Below are 20,754 nucleotides of genomic sequence, written 5' to 3' on the forward strand. Positions count from 1 at the left end.
AAGAAAATGATGGACAGCAGATTGCTAGTAGAATGTGGTCCTCAGTCTGGCCACTCCTAAATACATACAAGAAGTCTTTTTTTCAGTATAAGACAACTTTTTTTTTTTTTTGTAGTTGGAACACGGCATTTTCAAAACTTCTGTTGCTGGCAACTGAGTTTGAATGTTTTCTTTAGTTTCATACTACAAATCCTCAACTTGATACTTCTATAGCCAATCCTAGCACAAGCAACTACAACAGACTTGCTTTTTGCTCAATAAATGCCTAAAATAGATTTTTAAAAGAGAGAAAGGAGTCTACTAGAAGTAGATCTATCAACAGCGGGGATATAAATAATAGACAAAGGTACTCATACCCTTCCTTTTTCAACAAGATTAGTTATCATCACAATAACTTCTACGTTATGTTCCCATATCATTCTCCAGAAATCTTCTGCTGTCGATTTTAGTGGCCCTTGAGCTGCAATGTAGGCTTTTGGCTTGTTGTAGCCCTAAATTGAAACATAACAAATGACACTTGTCAAATCACAGACCACAAGCAAAAGGAGGTTGGCAGGAGTATATGACATTTTATGTATCTGTTTTTAAAGAATCTCAAAAGCTTTCAAGTACTTTTGAATTTATAACTATCCAAATCCCTGCAGTACCAGATGACATAGGAATGCAACTATTATGTCAATGTTTATCATTCCAACAAACAAGATATATGTTCAAGTGCCCATGTTCAGGCAGAATGTTGACATGATAGTGATTATGAGACATCTGTTATGATAGTGGTTTAAAAAACAAATCAAGATCATTCCCATGTAAATTACTGGGTAATGAAAACTGAATAAATGGTACCTCAGTGAGGCTCTCAGCCAAATGCCATCTTCCTCTTATGAGATTATATCAGAGAGAAGAACTAACCACTTACCAAAAATGTATAAAAGGACAAACATGCAGATGCAAAATGCTTCTGAAATGACTCAGACATGACAGAACATTTTTGTTTCATACAGCTCTTCACTAAGCTGCAGCTGCTACAATGTTAAGATGCAGTCAAGAATTGGAGTTTTACCTGTGCTTTCACTTTGTAGGCTTAACTTAGATCATTATAGCTTTTCTTAACAAAATCTGTAATATTGTGTTTCTTTTTCAAAAAATTAAGTCTATTCACCTTCATACACTAATATTTAGAGAAAGACTGAGAGATGAATAGTCTGGCAGGTAGAAGAAGGCACTTACATCAACATAGTTGGCATTAATGTAATCAGTCAGTTTTCCATCCTTTTCTGCAAGCTGTGCTAATTTAACCCTAGTATGATCATCTGTAGTAAAAGAAGGGAAAAAATAAGCATAGTTTTCTGAAAAAATTATATTCTATCTGCAAGAAATATTTTTTAAAAATAATGTAAAGAATTTTTACAATACACAAGACTAATACAGTAACAATCACATATGCAAACAGCCTGTGCTTAAGTATGAATCAGATTCAAAATTCTAGTTTGCAGAAAAATAAACTAATGAATTTAAGGGTTCAGAATTTACTTGCTTGAACAGCAGCACCTGGGGTCATTTTAGGCACTGTGACACATTCCCAGACAGCCTCCAGTTGCTGCCTGTGAAGGGGCACAGGTCTTCTCTAAGTCCTGTGCTGTTACTGCTGAGTCTGCACAGTGTCCTGGCTGCCCTGGGCTGTCTCAAACATGGTTAGGCACAGTCATTCCAAGTCAAAGAAAGTGGAGCCTGGAGCCTGGAAAGCGATGGGACCTTGGAGGAGCAGGTCAGCTGAAGAGCTTCAGCAGTGCCTAGCTACCTCAGGGCGAGCTGAAGCTTTCTCTAGCCTGCACTGATTACATGGGCTGGAGACTTGATTCAGTCGCACAGGGCAATTCTTGCTACTTGAGCTGCCCTAAGCTGTATGAGCACTGCCCTTTGGTAACAAAGCCCCTGGGTTGGCACCTTTCGTACGATCAGGTATCAAAACAGACTGGCAGAGGAAAACCCCTGACCTTCTGTCCCCCTAGAGGTATCTTCAGCCAGGTCGAATGGGATTTCTTGCTGCTGGCTTACATACTGTCTGCTGCCAGGTGGGCTCACTCTGTCTCTTTTTCTCTAAAGCTCTAGTGACACTGAATGTTGAACATGTATTTAATTCAGAGTTTCTTTTGTAAGAACAAAGTTGTAATAGTATAGACAGTTAAGAAAAAAATCTATTAAGCCACCAAAATTATCAAGAGCCCAGAGCCGTTAGCTTCAGAGAGATTATCAGAACTGAGTAGGTGTGTTCCAGAAAAGAAAAATCTGGGATAATGAAGAAGGGCAACATAATGGGAAAACATGTGTCCCAGCTAATGAAGCTGATCTATCACATTGTGGCCGGGCACAATACAACATAAAACCAGTACACTTCTATTTATATATGACAGTAAATATATTCAAGGATTGTGAAGCTCCTAGAAAGGATAAATCATCGTTATTCCAGATCAAAGATGGATTAATTTAAACAATCAAAACACAGCTTCTTTGGCTTTATAATGGCATTATAATGAAATCTCCCAACTCCCTTTGGGTCATCACAGAAGACACAAACATGTCTTGCTAACACATGCTCATCAAAGCAGCAGAATGCCAGAGAACCAACTTGAAGAGATGTGAAATCTCACGCTACTCCTCTTCAAGCATTTTGCTGAACAGCATCCAGAGCTGTACCAGCGTAGAGGTACTTTTTTTCCCTGTAATAATAAATAAATCTAGACTTGTCTATAATTATTTCTTAAACAAAACACCAAGTGACACATTTACTTACAAGCAACAATGTTTATGTATCGATTCTTATTCTTGTTGTCGGGGTGATTAGAGCTGTCTGATGTAATACCTAGATCTACAGTACAGCTCTGGATTTCCTGAAAAAAAAAAAGTACACTGTGCGTTAGTAAGTAGTAAGAGACACAAGATGCCTTAAAGTACAGTTAAGTCAGCAAAAAAGAACCACAACCTTATACCCACTTATCTATGATATTTTACAACTACTTCATTGCTAAAAAAAATGCAGTGAAATAATTCCTTACCTGATAAAACTCTTTCAGTGTCTAATGAGGGAATGAATGCAAAAAAAGTAAAAAAAATCAAATTCCACAGCACAGAACAAATGGATAAAAGCGTTTATATAAATTACAACTACTATATGGAAAACAGTCATGCAATATATATCTCTGTAATAACAATAAAGCTGAATATTTTGGCATAACTTAGAAGAAACAAGAGGCAATCTTCCTGTTAAAATACTGACATCTGTTTTCCTATCTTTAGCTTTAATGTTAGATGTTAGGCTGCTGAAAGCTTATACATATGAGCAACATCATTGACTTTAGCCAGATTATCCACATATTTAACTGCTTGTGGGATTTGTTATTGGTCCTTATAACTGCATTAATTTCTCTGTGGAATGCTTTTGCTCTCTTTGCGTTCAGCTGGGAAACCTTCACTGCAGCAGGACAGCGTGCCACTCAGCCAGCCCCATGGCACTCTGGTGAGGGACAGCACGACAGCCAGCAGTTTCTCAATGAACCCAACGTTTTTATAAAGAGAGAGCCAGGCCTGAGAAAGACAGGCACAAAGTCTATAAAACTCACAAAATTAACTTGTTTTATTGTTTACCTTAACTGACAAGAAACTCAAGCATTTATAAGGTCCACATCGTTAAGTAGGAAATACATTGTCATAACTAGAAGTACTATAACAATGTTTCCCAACACTTATGATTTATTTTAATATTAATCACCTTCAGCTACTTAAGTATACATATGAAAAGCAGTTACCAGTCTGAAAATTAGATTTTAAATACAAGTTGTTTTATAGTAATATAAATAAAAAAACTGAACCACCCCTGTACTCTCCTGTCCAAATGTATGCTGACTCTGCAAAGATAATGACTGTATTTCAATTTTTCCTATCTTCTAAATTATTTATTGATAAATAAAAGATCAGGAAACTAATTCCGGAGTAGTTTGCAAAGCCAAAAAAGATCTCCCAGAAATGACAAGGACACCGATTTTTTTTTGTAATAGTTAAAACAAGCATGAACTATTTCAGATGGTGTAAGTGTTGTTCAGTGAAATGCAACATATTTGGTCCTTGGATCACTGCTATAATTTAGGAAAAGAACAATTTTAGGAAAATAACAATTTCAGACAAACAATTTGATTTCTGTATTGTTGTCCTCATTAATGGTGAAAAAACTTTGTTACCATTGTATTTTTACATAGTCCTGCTCTTACTAACAGCCAGTCCAGCTGCAGCCCAGTCCTGTCAGTGCGTACGCACATGTGTAACACAGGAACATGTACTGGACATTCACAAGTGTTTACAAGTTTGGTGCCACAATCAGATGGCTATTTGTTAAATGAATTGGAGAAGAAACAGTGATGAAGAAGGTCAGGTGAAGGACATGGAATTTTTGGACCATTAGATCACAGCACATTTTCTGGGCAAACAAAAGCTAAACCAAAAGATGCAAAACTATGAATTTCTTTACTTTCAGTATTGGTTTTGCAGAGATCAATTACAAAATTTGTTTTCATCCCAACTGACTGATTTTGTTAGAAATCACTTGTCAAGAATTTTAATAGCACAGCTTTAATTATAGAGTTTGCATTTATAATTTTATTTTATGTGACTTAAGTTAGAATATAACTATATTTAAATTGTTTGTAATGTATATGAATGTGAAAAACAATGAAGTTCATTAGTTACATATGGTGACAGTAACATTATATGATGAGAGTGTATGTTTCAAAGTTCCAAAATACCTCTTACGAACCATTTATTTTAGGAAAGGAATTGTAAAGCTTTCACTACCACATATGAAGACTACATTAGCTCCCCTGCTAATCAGAAGTCTGGCCATATGTATGCATAATGACTTCCATATTTTTTTCTCTGTAAATGGAACAACCAAATTTGGGTACCTTCTGCAAAATTCAATTGGAATTAGTGTTGGAAAAGCTTTAGGTATATATCTGATAGACCATATAGACTGCATTATCTTTGCAGTTTATTGACATAATCATTTAGTATTTTGTCACAGTGATAAGCATTCCCCTTTGCATCCCAGTTCTGTTAGCTTTTATAAATCTCCCTAGCCTTTATGCATGAACAGTCCTTACTGGGCTCACAGTACCCATATTTACATGCATTTCTGAAATTGGTCCCTAAGCGAGAATGTAATGCCCAGTTCTTTGCTTCCAGGCATTTTAACTCAACATCATTTGTATGAGCTAAGAAGAAAGACAACATCATAGAGCCATACCTCAAATTCTTCAGAAAAACCATTACTTGCATGTAAATCTGCAACATGTTTTGGAAAATGCTTTATTGGAATTGCTCCAACATCATCTTAGGGGTGGGAAAAGACAAAAAATATATTTATGAAGAACAAAAAGCCAGTGACATATAAAGAAGTTTATATGTAGGCAAACCACACAACATCCTGAAAAAAAAAAATTTCACATGAACTTTGGACATAAAATTCCCACAAAAATAAAAACTCTTTAACACCATTAACATTTCTAAAATCATTCTCTAACACTTAAGACACTTCTAAACAGCTGTTCTGAATAAAGATATAGAAAACACCCAGCCAGGTCTTTAAGCCCCCAAAATCAAGGTGCTGACTCTGCAAGATTCTGGGCTTGTCTGTAAATTGAAGAGCACTCAGAACTACCTGAGAAGTCAAGTGGAAATGGAAGGATTAGCGGTTTGCTACGAGATACTCAGTGAGAGAGAGCAGGAGCAGAGCTCTGAGTGATACTGTTAAACAAAGAATGATCAGGCAGAGGAATCTGGGTACTTCAGACTGATTAATGTTGCACTGGGTACATGGATTAGCCATGTAGTACCAAACCTACTAAATTAATGCAGCATCATGTCAGTTGTATAATTTTAACCAACCTATTGCATGTTTGCACTGGTATCCAAAGGAATCAACAAGTAATCTTCATCTTTTACTGAAAGTACTGAAAATGCAGATGGGGGCATTTTCCCCCCCATTCTTCCCATGATTATATGATTACCTATTGATAATAATCTGTCCTGGTTTTATTTAATGGGGGGGGGGGGGGGGTACGGTGGCAGCTTCTGTAAGAAGCTGCTAGAAGTTGCTCCCCTTTGTCCGGTGGACTCGGCTGGGCCTAAGGCAGACCCACTGCTGGCCAGGGCAGAGCCAGTTGGTGACAGAATGGTAATGCCTCTGAGAAAATGTATTTAAGAAGAAGAAAACAGAAAAAAAAAAAAAAAGAAGAGAAGATGTGAAGTTGGAGTGGGGGCAGAGAGGGGGAAGCATGAGCCTTGTGAGCCTTCTGCCCCTCACCTGGGCCCAACTCGGCCCAGTTCGGCTGCAAGAAGAGGAGATGAAATGAGTTATGAAGAGAACCTGAGAGGTGTCTGCCTGAGCCAATTGTGAAGAATTTTTCTTGTGAGAGGAATGGCTGCAGACGCCAAGGTCAGTGAAGAAAGAGGGGGAGGAGTAATGCAGAGATTCCCCTGCAGCCCGTGGTGCAGCCCATGATGAGGCCGGCTGTGCCCCTGCAGCCCATGGAGGCCCTCGGAGGAGCAGAGATCCACCTGCAGCCCGTGGAGGACCCCACCTCGGGGCAGGCAGATGCCTGAAGGAGACTGTGGCCTGTGGAGGGCCTGCGTTAGGGCAGCCGTTCTGGAGGGACTGCACCCATGGAAAAAATGATCCATGACCAAGCAGTTCATGAAGGACGGTAGCCCATGGGAGGGTCCCCAGGCTGGAGCAGGGGAGGAATACGAGGAGTTCTTCCCCCAAGGAGGAAGCAGCAGCGTAAAGTGACGTGTGATGAACTGACCATAACCCCCATTCCCTCTTCCCCTCTGTGCCGCTCGGGGCAGGAAGGAGGTAGAGATAATTTTAAGCCCAGGAAGAGGGAGGGGTGGAGGGAAGTTATCTTGTTCTCTTTCTCATTATCTTGCTTTGGTTTTAATAATAAACAAGGTTTTCCCCAAGTTGAGTCTATTTTGCCCAAAACAGTAACTTTAAGGATCTCTCCCTGTCCTTATCTCAAACCTCGAGACTTTTTTTTATATTATCTCTCCCTTTTTGTTATATTATCTTCCCTCAGAGGGTGGCGGGAGTGAGAGAGAGACTGCGTAGTCTGGTCCCGAGCAGGGCTAAACTACGACGCAATCTTATGTCTGATCCTGGCAGTACTGACTGCAAATTTTCATATCAGGCTTTATACTTCAAGTTTTAAGTTAAAGATTTAAGTTTAAGACATTCTGGATACCCACAAAGACAATACCTACATTCTTAACCAATAAATGTGACTCATGCAACTTCTGGATCCTGATACTGAGTCTGAATTTTCCATCTGATGTTATTATTTCAAGATATCTCCTTTTTACTTTATACAAAGACAGAAAAACACTCTTGTGTAGAACATTCATTAGGGATCATGTAAAAAACCTTAGGGACTTTTAATCTTCTCTTTCCTGCAAATATGCTATGTAAACAAAGTCATCTGTTCTGTTAATTACCTATTAAAGGATGACATTATTTCAGCTAGTTTTGGTTCCGAAGAATAATTTTGGTTTGTTTTTTTTAAAGCCTTTCAAGGACTAAAAATATGTTTATTTCACAATTTCATCACTGTTTCATATGAGAACGAAACATCAAAAACATCGAACAAGGACCTGTTATTTACATCAACAGATGTTCAGCATTTAGGCCACCTAATAATTTTAGCTTTCCGTTACCAAGAATTGTTGATTTGTATTGAGATCCATCTGGTCTTCCACTTACATGAATGGATCTGAATACAAAAGTGAATTTACCCAGTCAAGCCTAAGAGAAGCTGAACAACTGTGTAACACTATCTTCACACTTCAGAGATGAAATCTGGCATAAAATGTTTATTCTAATTATATGCAAACACAAAACCAGAAGGGAAGGTAAATGACCCTAAGAGCAAGGACAGTAAGGGAGAAAGAAATCTCAGGTTTGGTGTAATTACTGTTTTATTTCCTTGCCAGTGCTAATCTCCCAATTCAATCACTTCTGACTCCAGAAATATATTTTATATCTGGATGGCAGGTATCACTTGAAACTACTTAAAGCTTGATAGTGGGTCCTAATATTACACTGTAATTCATTATTTGTTCTGAAAGCATCTTTGAATTATGCTGTGAAGTGCCAGGGTATTTTCTGTGAATAACATTCTCCTATCTCTGTCAATGAAACCCCACAAAAGGAAAGCTTAATATATAATAAGATCTGTGGAGTGTGCTTTTAGCCATAGGCATAATAAAAAAATGAAACTTAGCAGTCACAAAATGCTCTTCCTGCTCTACGCTTTTTGCCAGTATTATATTGCAGTTAGTCTCACTTGTTCTAAAATCACACTACTGAAACACTTGTGCAACAGAAAACACAAAAACTGCTCGCTTGATGTCTCTTGTAAGCAAAATAAAACAAAAATATTTCCTCAGTGCTTGCAGCTTTTTCCATAAAATGTTTTATGTATCTTTCTGTCACTTAGAAACACTTTGCTCTTTAAGTTAATATTTATCAGCATTTCAGAAGGAAAATCTCCAGCATTAAAACATGTATTTTAAGCATTCAGAGTAACTGTTAAGTGCAATTCTGTCTTATGACAATGAAAAACACTGTCTCTCTGAGGTAAGCTGGGCAGGAAAAACAGCAAGAGAATTATACAGTTGTACTGTAATATAGTTAATGATAGAGAGCAAGAGCAGAGATTTCCTATAACGATTGCCACTTGACATGCATGTATAATCACGTTTTCTGAAATCAAGCTATATTCCTGCCTATTAACCATTTAGAGAAAGGTTATGCACCTCTTAACAACAGCAACCAATACAAGAGCCCTTTAAAGTTGCCTACAAGTCAATTACAACAGAAGCATAATGTTTGGGATTTATTTAATGAAATGTGTTTACTAGTTTCTACACAAGGACTGATTTTGCTTCCCTTAGTCATTCCAAGGGAAGTCATCCCCCTGTGTGATAGCACATTTTGCAGAAGAAGTACTTGTGGAACGAAAGATCTTTTTCCTCATGGGTGGAAATGAGACTCAGGATCTGCTGCAGAATTAATCTATTTAAGGTACTTTTAATTCTACTTGGATTGAAAAAGCTGGGACGGCTGCATGTGCTCCTCTGATACTCTTTGAGAAGGAAAGAAAAAAAACAGTATCTCCAAATAACTGTGGTGGATACAGAACCAGAAGATGCTAATAATATTCTGCACTTGTGTATCATTTCTATGAGAGGCTCACAGAGAACTTTACCAGTGGTAACTATGCTAGTAAAATCTGTAAGTTAAAGAAAAAGGTGTAAATGCAAATGAAATGCAAACAGATGAGGCATAGATTGGTCCTGCTGGTAAAAGAACAGGTCACGTTCTATACATAGGTGACAAATTCAATTAAAGGCAGAAATACAGCAGAGTATGTTGCTAGTGTAATCCTCTGCTTTGTGACAGTGAACTAGAGATACTTAGTGTCGCTCAGAGGGCTACACTAGCAGCCATTTCCAGCGAGAGTACACCTCAAATGCCTGGAAGGCACGGTGTATCTTTGAGACAACTCTGTAAGGTGAGGGTATTTCTCTTTTGTGTTACCTACGGGAGGGAATATTAGAAACGCTAGTCTCTGCCTCCGCCAAGTGCACCTGTGTTTACTAGTACAAGACAGTGCAAATCTCTGGTTCACAGAAGTTACAGTAAGTGAAGAATTCATATAGACATATGCAAGGCAGCATTCTCCAACAGCTAACGACAATCCACAGAAGAGTTGACAAAAAATACCTGATACTGGGAAGATTGGAGCTGGGGGAGCAGAAATCACTCGAGGTGATGTATTATCTTCTAAATAAAAGTGAGCAGTCTGGAAACATTTCCTAGAGGGAAAGAAACATAAATAAATATTGCAAAGTTTAAAACATTATCTGAGACCTTTTGGAATTCTGGCTTTATTAAGAAACAAATAACGGTTTTGAAAACCAGTTTTCATGGAGTGTCAAATACTACTGCTATAATATAAATATTCCCCCAATACAGCACCAAATTATGCATACAACTGAAGATACCACATTAACTCAGCATAATACATAGTTCACGCATCTTTACCTATACCAGAGGCAGAAGACAGAGCACACATCAGACATAGTGAAAGCTGAAAGAGGAACTCTGCATCAGGAGCTACTGTAGATGCTGCACAAGAACTCCAAGTATAAAAAATGCCATTGTCTTCCTTTCTTATCCAAATTTGCACACATAATTACTGTTCCCTTTCATACGATTATGCTAGCCTGAAGATGGAGCAGGGTAGGAGATCAGTTCTGGTAATTCATCGATAGATCCTACTGCAGACATGGAAACGGAACAAAAGGCAACATGCCCTGTAACAGACAAAACGGCGGCTTTGGAACTACTATGACTGGGGCTAAACAATATTTTCATAATGTAATTGCAACACTGAGGGACACCTTAACCAAGGAGGACTTCCCAAAATTGACAGAAACAGGGGAATTTATAACTACAGGAGCTGCTTGTTGTTGCAAAAATAATTGAAGGATGAATATAAATGGAATCACCTTAACTATGACCCACAATGTTATTTGTATCTGTGCTGTAATCCAGATGTGAAGATAATAAGAACAGCAGCTGTTAAGAGTCCAAGCTATTCAAGGGACTAAACAATCAACTGCTACTGTAAGCATTGCAAAGCCTCCTTAATTAAAAAAATCTCCATATGATTAGATATGCTAATAACAATCTTTTCTCTAGGTCACTTAATCTATTTGAAATATTATTCACTAAACATTAAATTTAAAAAGAAATATATGCATCAGGAAAATATTAATCTCATTTTATGTTTACAAGATTCTGCTTCTTCAAAGATGCTGGCTGAAGCTATTATATGATCTTTTGATATTTTGTGTAATCACTGGTGTTTAAAATTCTTCTGTACTGTTCTTATATCACTGCAGGGATAGAACCGTAACTGTTGTAATAAAAAAGAAATTTCGAGGCTACTTGGAGAAATAGATAGGGAATATGTGATATTGTCATTCTTTCCAGAATCATTAATGTAGATCATAAAGACTTTGGTAAGCTTATTTCACCATAAGCTTTGGTAAGCCTCTGGGAAACGTGCCCATATTCTCAGAATGTGTTGGGACTTTTCTGTCTGTGTACATGTTGTAGTTCAGTACAACAGTACAATGCAGATTCTCTCAAAACACAAGAAAAAGTGGTCAGCTACATCAAACGGAAAATTGCATCAGGCAAAATAGTTCTGGTGATTCACATGACAATTAAATTTGGAGTCCAGCTAGAATCCTTTAAAAGCATATTTGTGACAGTCATAGAGGAGCTTTGGCTTTGCATGACATGTTTGAAGTAAGACTGTCCTAAGTTTTACTAAGAAATGGTAACTTTGGAAGCAGACCAAGAACACATTCTGGATGTACCTGGGAACATCTTTCTAATTTTTAAAGATGCTCAAACATTAGCACCCCACAGAGTTAGCGGCTGCTGAAGTGAGAAAGGCTAGCATAATACTCAAGAGTCTCAGGACTGTGTGCAAAATGTCTGTAAGAGGTAGGCAAGTATCAAAGTGCTTCAAACCACTAAATGCATTTGGAAAGTCTGGCCCTGCCTGCTGGGCACCAAGAATGCTGATGTGCTGTGTTTATTAAAAACAGCACCAACCAACCAAACACAACAACCAGCCTGACTGGAACAGGCTGCCCAGAGAGGTGGTGGATGCCCCATCCCTGGAGATAATCAAGGTCAGGCTGGATGGGGCTCTGAGCAACCTGATCTGGTTGGAGATGTCCCTGCTCCCTGCAGAGGAGTTGGACTAGATGGCCTTTAAAGGTGCCTTCCAACCCTAATCATTCTATCATTCTGCAATTCTATGATTAAAGCTCTAAAACCAAAAATGTCCTCCCCCTAATGCCTACTGCTTATGAACAATGATCATACATAAAATTTATTGACTAACATCACAGAGTTTTGTCATCTCCTTGCTTGAGAAAAGATTGAGCTAAAAAAAATTTAATTGGCATAATGGCTTTCACATCTGAAGCAGTACTTAAAATGTCCTCATAACATGCCACACATTCACTATCCCTCACCGAGCCACTGTATCTTTAATCTTTAACAAGTTAATTGTGGCTGAAAATAAATTACACCCTTAGCACATTTAGGAGACAAATTCATAGCAGTTGACTTAACCTGTAACAAGACTCATAAATAGGCACTCCATCTGCTTCTGCATCAGCAGTGAAAGCCTTCATGACTAAACCTAATGTTAATAACCATGTCTCCTTAATTATCACTTGTTGTTAATGAAAAAAGTGATGACTATTTCAAACTTCCAGACAAAGGTCCCATCACTCAATGTTAACCTGATTATTTAATTTACACCTTTCATCACAGCGTTTAGATCTTCAGCCTAAAACTGTAATTTGTAATTTAGACACTGCACTTCTTCGAATACACACTTTATATCATGCTAAGCCATCAAATTAATTAGAGTGCCTGTATTTGTACAAGAAGCCATGCAGCAGTAGCTCTTCAGTTTAACAGGAGGGACACTAGATCTGAATGAACACTTAAATTTGAACTGCTTGGGATAAGGCTACACCTCAGACTACAGAGGACATAGTTTTTCTAGTACGCAGGCCCCCAGACTTTGGCTAAGGATACATGCTGCCTGCTTCTCCCCTGGAGCAGGGACTGCTCAAAGGTTGACTGGGATTGTCGCCGAGGTGGGCAGCACAGCATGGCACTGTGAGTGTGTGTGCAGCGTGTTCACTGCTCGTGTCAGCCGAGGAAGAGAGCTGAACCTTGGAAGTCAGAGCCAACTGTGTCAGGATGGGTTTGCACATCCACTGCTCACTCAGAATGGTCTTAGAAGCACAACAAGGTCTTTCTCTGAGAATTTCAGGGTCTTTCATGCCCACAGGATATTTGCCAATATGTATTCTCAAACATCTATTAGAATTTACTTTTAAATGGTTTAGATCATTTCAAGATCCGATGGTTCCAAAGGATCTTAAAATGGATCCTCAGTGGATCCAATTATTCCAATGATTCCATTTTAAAATGGTTCCAATTAATTTTTAAGTGCTTGTCAGCTGAAATGTTAATTATAAAATTTTACTAACTTATTTATAATTTGATAGTACATAGCTGAGAAATTTTTCCTTCACAGATGGATGAGTGTGGCCTTTGTAAGTTTAAATCTGTTTCTAGTGTGTCTCTGCATGTGCGAGTTCAATTATCCTTACAGAAGGTTCTCAACTCCATTCCCATAAACCTAACACAGGATTCAAGGCATTAGTACAAACCATGGATAAGAAAATGAACATTCTCTGGCAGCTGTGTTTCAAAGATATAGGGTGATAGAGGAAACTTAAAATTTAAATGACTACTCAGGGTGTTGTCTGTCATTGGGTTCGTAATTTCTGAAGCACTGCTGTCATCTAACTTCTAGGAGGCTTTATGACCGCCAGTTGATATTCACTATGTCTATAGATAGAAATGTAGCTAGAACTGCATTAGCAGTTTGCTGTTCACATTATTAGAGCTAGTCTCTCACTGAGATTCATATATATTTGCTGAAAAAGAATCTGGAATGGTGCAGCTCCCACTGACAAGTATTACCGTTTCACTATTTTCCAAGCTCTTCTTATGATAACCATTACAAAAACTGATTTGCACAAATAGCCTGACATCTCTGCCTATATACCATTTCATCAGGTTTATTTTCATTGATCACTTCTATGAATTGTTTCAAAAGAGTACACACATGCATAAGCAATTTTATTATTACATGTTGGCACAGAGAAACTTTCAATTTCAACCACCTTAACAGATAAGGTTAATTCAGCAAAATGAGAGTGATGAAGTCATCCAGAAATGAAAAGAACAGAGCAAGAAGATTCAAATATCCCTACTGCATCTCTGCTGCAAGGACTCAATCGAGTAGACAGATACTGAGAGAGATGGACAGATTCTAGATTTGGGTAGAAAATTCTCTCTAAAGCTGTAAAAAAAAATAATTTATCTGGATGACAAAGCCATCAAACAGGCAAAAGAATCTCCTTCTTTATTCCACAGTAATCTTAATCATGCTGAAGAAATGAAAGGAAAATGTCATTGCTTGAAAATTTTTTGAACTACAAAAGATTTGATACATAGAAGTAGAGTAGCTCAAAATTGTCTATTTTCCTACTGGCAATGAGACAATCTTTAGGCAATATCACCATTAAAAGTTTTCATCTCTGTCAGAGAAATGAATATTTTATCATAGAAAGATTGAAACTGTGCCTAATGAGATAGTGAAGAGATTGGGGAATTTCCTCAAGTGCTGATTAACAATTTCATGTAAAAAAAAATCAAAACCCCAAAACCCAAACAACAGATGGTACAGAATTATTTTTCTGATACAAGTCATTCAAGTGAAGAACAAAATAGTTTTGCATTTTTTTAACCTTGAGAAACTGGAATTTGCTCCTCTTGGTACCTATTTGGGTTTTTAAACCAAATAACACACTTTTTGCATATTTAACACACCATTTGCATATTCAAATTAGGAGCTAATAGTGGAAACAACTCAAAGCACTATTCACTCAAATACCTAGCTAGGATATATCCATGCAGTTTTTCTAAGTACTGTTGCCAAAGGAATATAACTTCTCACAATATAACTTCTCATTCTTATTAATGAACATTAATAAGTGAACATAATTGGTCCATATGAAAAAAGAAACACTGACAGCTTACATCAATTATTTCAAAATAAACTAAATCTAACCATAAAAATGCTTATAGACTTTATACTAATATTTTCCAGGTATAAAGAAAACTGCATAGCAATGAAGTTAATGTTCTGATTTTTCCCAGGCTGTAAAAAGAAATGAGGGTCTTGGCACCTTTGAAAGAGGACCACAAAGTCCCACCTACAATACATACTGTTTATGTTTCATTCCTCTGAAATAAGAAACATGTTACTGGTGTTATCATAATGCCAAGAAAATTTTCTTGAGGATTAACAAAAAAAGAGCTCCATATTTTATTTTGTAGTACACAAGAAATACAGAAAAGATTAAATTCAAGTTCAAGAAGATATTACTGCTAACGGGATTTTTGTTTAATTTTGAAAGACCTATGTCACAGAATTGTTCATTCCCAGAAAAAGAATACAAAATGAACACAATGTTATTCGACAAAAACAAGCTTGTAACGTGTCGGATTACTAGAACTGCACTGTACAATCTCAGTCTTAAAATGGATGGTGTTCTTTGGCAAATAGAAGAGATTTCAAATTCTACTTAGCTTCAGAGATGAAACCCTTCAGAAGATGAATATGAACGTTCATGTTGCGTAACATGAAAGACAGGAAAAGTTTCTCAATATTAAAGTGGTTAGCTGGAAATCCTGTGATGGACACTATAATTATCCAACTAAACATAACCTAAGAAATGAGTTGCACAATTCTTACGGCAATTAACTACTTCTTTGTAAAGAATAAGGAATCTTTCTGAAAAGTCATTGCTCAGAAGTGTTTTAAATCATGCTGAAGGCTGTCTGACTCACTAGCACACTTGCCTGGAGCAAAGAAAGCTCAAACTCAATTTTTTAAGCTTAGTTTGTCCAGGGACGGGATGTATTCTGTCCCCATGTGGGATGTACCCTGCTAAGCGGAAAGAAAACCAGTGTTAGGAGACTAGAAGTCAGTAAACACAACCCTGACATCATAGTCTAGAGATTACAGTAGTCAATAGCTTGGGAAGGGCAGTCTGAGGTCTAGTTCCTGGTTCCTCACGACTTTTATACCTTTTAGATTAAGCAGAATTGAGTGGGAAAAAAAAAAAAAAAAAAAAGAAGAAGAAATAAGCTCCAGAAGCATCTGTGAGATGTTTGGGTTTGCCTTCCCCCTTGTTCATACAGCTCCTGGAAGAACAAGGTTCTGTTTCTTGCTGCTAGTTTACATGTTAGCACTGCAGGAGCGGCAACAGGATCAGGCTCCTGCCAATCACCAAACAGCAACAATCTCCATGGTAGTTTTTGCAACTTATTTCCTTCTTCTAGACCACTGCTTTTTCTCCTGGCAACCTGCACACTCGACAAACTGTTAGGTTGTGCATGGATTTTGAAAAGCCTATGAGCGCTTAAGCGGACGTGTCCCAAGGAAGACACTCTGGCTTTATCTACAACCAGTGAAACAGAGCCAAAGGCGTGGGCACTGCCACAGACTGCCACATGGCTAACTAGATTCCTGGTATGCTTTTAGCTCAGGCCAACTTGCATTATTTCACACAATGCTTGACGCAGTTTGGGGTTAGCACAGGGCAGAGACCATCCCCAGCAGGTGATGTGAATGCAGCCACTCTGGTTTTTCCCCGTGAGGGAAGAGACTTCAGCTGAACGGAAGAGATCTGTACCGTCCCAGCTGGTCTGCTTTATTTCACAGTTATAGATACAGTCTTTTGCCCTCATTGATTATGTTATAATGACTTTTTATAGCTATTGCTTCTCTTTAGCCTAATTTTTTTTCTCTCAGTGTCTTGTCAAGTCACAGAGAAACAGGCCCACGAGGGAACTTGAGCCTGTGTGTGCACAGGAAACGCATCCTTAGCTACCCACTGAATGGTATGAAAGGCTGGGGGGAAATTTTTGTTTTAGATATAGGCAGAATCACAAAGCAGAACAATTCTTTAATCACAGAACATCATAAGAGCTACTCAGTAAATGATCTTAAATAATTTATACTATCTCACTATCATTAAACTATCCCATTTCTGTCTTGTGTACAAAGTCAGATACAGCACACTCCTGCAGTCCTGTATTAATTGCTTATTCACATGGACCATAGATTCTCAGCCTAAATGGACAACTACCTTTTTTAACTGTTAAATGACTGGAAAGATAAGAAACAAACCCATGCCATGCTATTCATTCTTCTTCTGACTCCTGTTCTCAGTGCTCTCTTAAACCACTTGGCTTCTAGGTATTAATAATCACAAGTAAGCTTACTAAAATATCTCAAAAAGGAAATAAACTATCCACAACAGTTCAACCTTCTGCAATCAAAAATAACTGTAGCTGAGTATTTTGGACAGAAACAAGCTTATTTTATCAGCTTTATGCACTGGAAGCAATACAAAGACACGGTGAGAAACAAGATCCAGTCTTTCTGTAAACCCACCCAATAATGTCAATCACATTTTTCAAATCAGAGCTATTTAGAACTGAAAAAATAAAAAAAACAAACACAACCAAAAAACAACTTACCTCCAGTATATGAGAATACCCACAAGAATCACTAGACAGATAAAAGTCAGGGCTGATACGACCACAAGTGGTATAACTGTCTTCTTCTCTGATTCCAGACTCTCAGCTAGACCGATACGAGACTCATGGCTACTATTACTTGCCTCTGCAGTCAGAGAAAATTGAAACAGTCCATGTTTAAATTCTGACAAATGCACAGCACGAGTGAATGAGCCTACTTAATGCCACTTACCTCTATTTTCTACTATGTACTGCAGAAAGTGCATACATTTGCAAACCAGCTTACAGAAAATAAGCAGATAGAGGGTAAAGCAAAGTGTTCAAGCTTATGTGACTCAGCCTTCCAGCAGTGGAGATTTCTCTTTGTAAGAAAAGCAGATTGTTGTTAAAATATAGGATAAGAAAGCTTTTTATTTTCATTTGTTTATTAGCTGAAAGCCAACTGAGTTAAGGAATCTAAATATGTAATATTGGAATGAGTAAAGAACACTTTGAAATTAAATTATCACTCACATAATACAAATCACTTCTCTGACTACTAGCTTAATAGGAAAATTTTCTTACAACAGTCCCTTTGTGCTTTCTGCATTGCATTTAAGCCTTCTGTATTTTAATACATCGTCCATTCTGTAACTTGCCTTATAGATAAATCCTGCTTCCTTTCAATCCAATTGCAGTACTTCCTCCCCCAGCTATACTGGAGCCAGAATTAAATTTCCTACCTCCATCTTTACAGGTGATCCAATTCTTATTTAGATATTGTCATGGGCATAGGAATCTGTATGAAGACTAAAACAATACATCTTATAATCTCATTAAGTAACGGAACACAATGGTGGACAAGACTAATCATGCATTTTAAACTTTGGTCATACCTCAAAACTGTGATTTTGACGGATTCTTTTCAATCTGTGCAGTTTACTGTGATCTGTGACCATTATAGGAGTTAAAACACAGAAATAAACATTCTTGCACTGGTTAGAATTAAACTGCTAGATTTTCTAAGTATGTCTTCTGCTTTTGTGAACAGTCCTAATTCAGTGAATGTTCTGTATGGGAGCAGAATTTCGCTGTCTAGAAATCAGCTGCACTCCCCTGGGATTTCAAAGGACCAATTCTACACAAATAAAAAGCTTTCAGACAAAAGGGAGGAGGGAATGAAAAAAACAAAATGACACAAAACACATGGCCTGAATAGGATGTCAAAAACCACACAGCTTCACACAATACAGATTTCCAGGCAGCTCTCTGCTTGCTTCCATTTTGTTGAGTTTTGGGGGTTTTAGGGCTTCATGTGCAAAAGTGTCTAAGCTTTCATGTTGCAGACATCTTCTTGATTTTAGTTCAAAGTACTCAAACACCCAAAATCAATCACTAAATCCTGTAGCTCTGTATGCAAAGTGACTGCAGGCACAAGTTGCTTCTGAAAAATCTGTCCCTGAGTTTCTGGTGAGTAGGCCCAAATCAGTATTTCCCATAGATTTCAGAAGAAATCACACGTGTGGCATGAGAGATCAGAATACGATCTCTTTGAAGCACTCACACTTGCTTATCCATCTCTGGACTAATTCACAGCTTAAAATCTGTGTGATGACAGTGTTCCTTCAAATGACATGACCAAGCTTCTTCTATGACAGGAGGTTTCTTGCCTACTTGGCCTCCCATGATGCCAGCTGAAAAGGCAGTCTCATCTATTGTAGGTTTCTTTGCTCCCTAATAATTAATGTGTTTGGATCCTTTGCATATTTCTTTGTATTAGTTTTTCTTACAGTTTTTCAACAGAAGTCGAAAGGTTTAGGCAGCCACAGAGGTCTTACAGAGAAAGCCCTACTTCAGAACAAGCATAACTATGCGTTAACAACAACAAATGATGGGAAAAATTTAAATCACTTTTTTTTTTTTTTCTGTAGTGGTTATAACAAGAAGACATTTCATCAATTTTTGGCAAATTCACTGTAATGTATAAGTGAGTTCTCAGTGGAGAGGTTGGGGTTTTTTTTTGTTTCATTGCTTTATAATTGAACTAAAGCAAAGATGTCTTTGATTTACAGGACACCATGTTAGACATGCTCACATTGAATTTTCTGTTTATTAAAAGACAATATTTGGCATCATTTATTGGAAAAAATACTGTACATGAAATGATACTGTATAGTGTCTTTCAATAATACCTAGAAGACAATGTATTACAACTACCACTCTAGTAACGTAAAATCCTTTCTGAATTACTGTAAATAACAATTAAAATGACACCCATTATGTTAACTTTAAATCTCTTATGGTAACAGTCTTTCACATTAGTAACGTAAGTTTTGAAATAAGGATGTTGGTTTTGCTGATTTTAAAAGAAACGTTATGCATTTTAGATTATACAGTAACTACTTACCTACTGAAATAATTCACTTACTGATTCAGTTTTATAACACCTATCTTGTTAGGACTCCTATTAATTTCAGTATGTTTTCTACTTTATTTCAGTATGTCTTCTATTTTCTTTTCATTTTTATTTTCTACTTTTCACATTTTATTACCCCCAACTACACAGAGTGTCAATTTACCACCTTTTCATTAGTATTCTGTTGCTCAGGAGTAATGAGCAATTCAACTGTGTATTTGTAGGAATGTGCTGAAAATCCACATGCTTCATGGATTCCATTCCTTAGTGGATTTAGCTGGATAATACTGCCCTCTACAGATGCTGCAGTACTTAACAGAAATTCAATTTCTTTTTTAAAATACCAACTTAACCTTGTTTGTTGGGTTGTGGTTTTTTTTTTCAAACATCACAGATACTGTTTCTGACTTTACTTTTGGATTTTTCAATACTCTAACAAGAGGCAAGGCAAATTATGTGTCTGAATACTTCAAGTTTTTCACCATGCATTTTTAAATAGAAAGGAAATGCTTCATATTTATCAGGTTTTTATCTATGTGAGGTTCAGTTTTGCCTTCTGACCTTATCCTTGGAATCACAGATAGCAAATACCGATGTTAAATAGGAAAATAGCACTAAATATAAACAGGTACAGGAGAATCTGGCTCTTAATATTTTAGAAATACGCAAATCTGGCACAAAAAGTCTGCATCTCAGTGAAATCTGAAGGTAGCATACAGAGTAAGAATGAAAATGAATGTTTTTATGAGTTAAGATGAATCAGAATTGAACTGAAGCATCTTCTTTCTTGCTCAACATATCTTAGAAAATACAAAACAAAACACAAGGAGGAAGTTTGCTGCTGGAAGTTAAAACCCAGAATCTCAGAGGTGTGTTTCCTCTGGCAGAGGCATGGTTTCCTCTGGTGTGTTTCCATAAGGGCGGCACTTGTCTTTGTACAGAGAACTGATGTCCCTCTTAAACCTTTAAAACTCAAATTAAACAATTAACACTGCAACAAATTCTGGTTTTAGATTGTGCACCA

At 37.4% G+C, this 20,754-nt stretch overlaps 1 protein-coding gene across 6 annotated transcripts in view; it reads right to left on the bottom strand.

Annotated features, from left to right (window-relative positions):
* Positions 1–20,754, bottom strand: part of PTPRZ1 (protein tyrosine phosphatase receptor type Z1) — a 141,756-nt gene that overhangs the window by 14,431 nt on the left and 106,571 nt on the right. For 3 of the 6 annotated variants that reach the window (XM_086747302.1, XM_086747280.1, XM_086747292.1), the window contains exons 13-19: positions 17,336–17,480; positions 9,833–9,924; positions 5,294–5,379; positions 3,054–3,074; positions 2,792–2,888; positions 1,228–1,310; positions 357–491 (exon numbers count right to left, since the gene is read on the bottom strand). In XM_086747302.1, coding sequence (XP_086603428.1) covers positions 357–491; positions 1,228–1,310; positions 2,792–2,888; positions 3,054–3,074; positions 5,294–5,379; positions 9,833–9,924; positions 17,336–17,480 — 659 coding nt within the window. The remainder of the gene's footprint in view (positions 1–356; positions 492–1,227; positions 1,311–2,791; positions 2,889–3,053; positions 3,075–5,293; positions 5,380–9,832; positions 9,925–17,335; positions 17,481–20,754) is intronic. The other 3 variants (XM_086747287.1, XM_086747312.1, XM_086747321.1) reach the window with 1 other exon arrangement.

The sequence above is a fragment of the Chlamydotis macqueenii genome, chromosome 1, assembly GCF_036417535.1.
Source record: "Chlamydotis macqueenii isolate bChlMac1 chromosome 1, bChlMac1.mat, whole genome shotgun sequence".
Lineage (NCBI taxonomy): Eukaryota > Metazoa > Chordata > Aves > Otidiformes > Otididae > Chlamydotis > Chlamydotis macqueenii.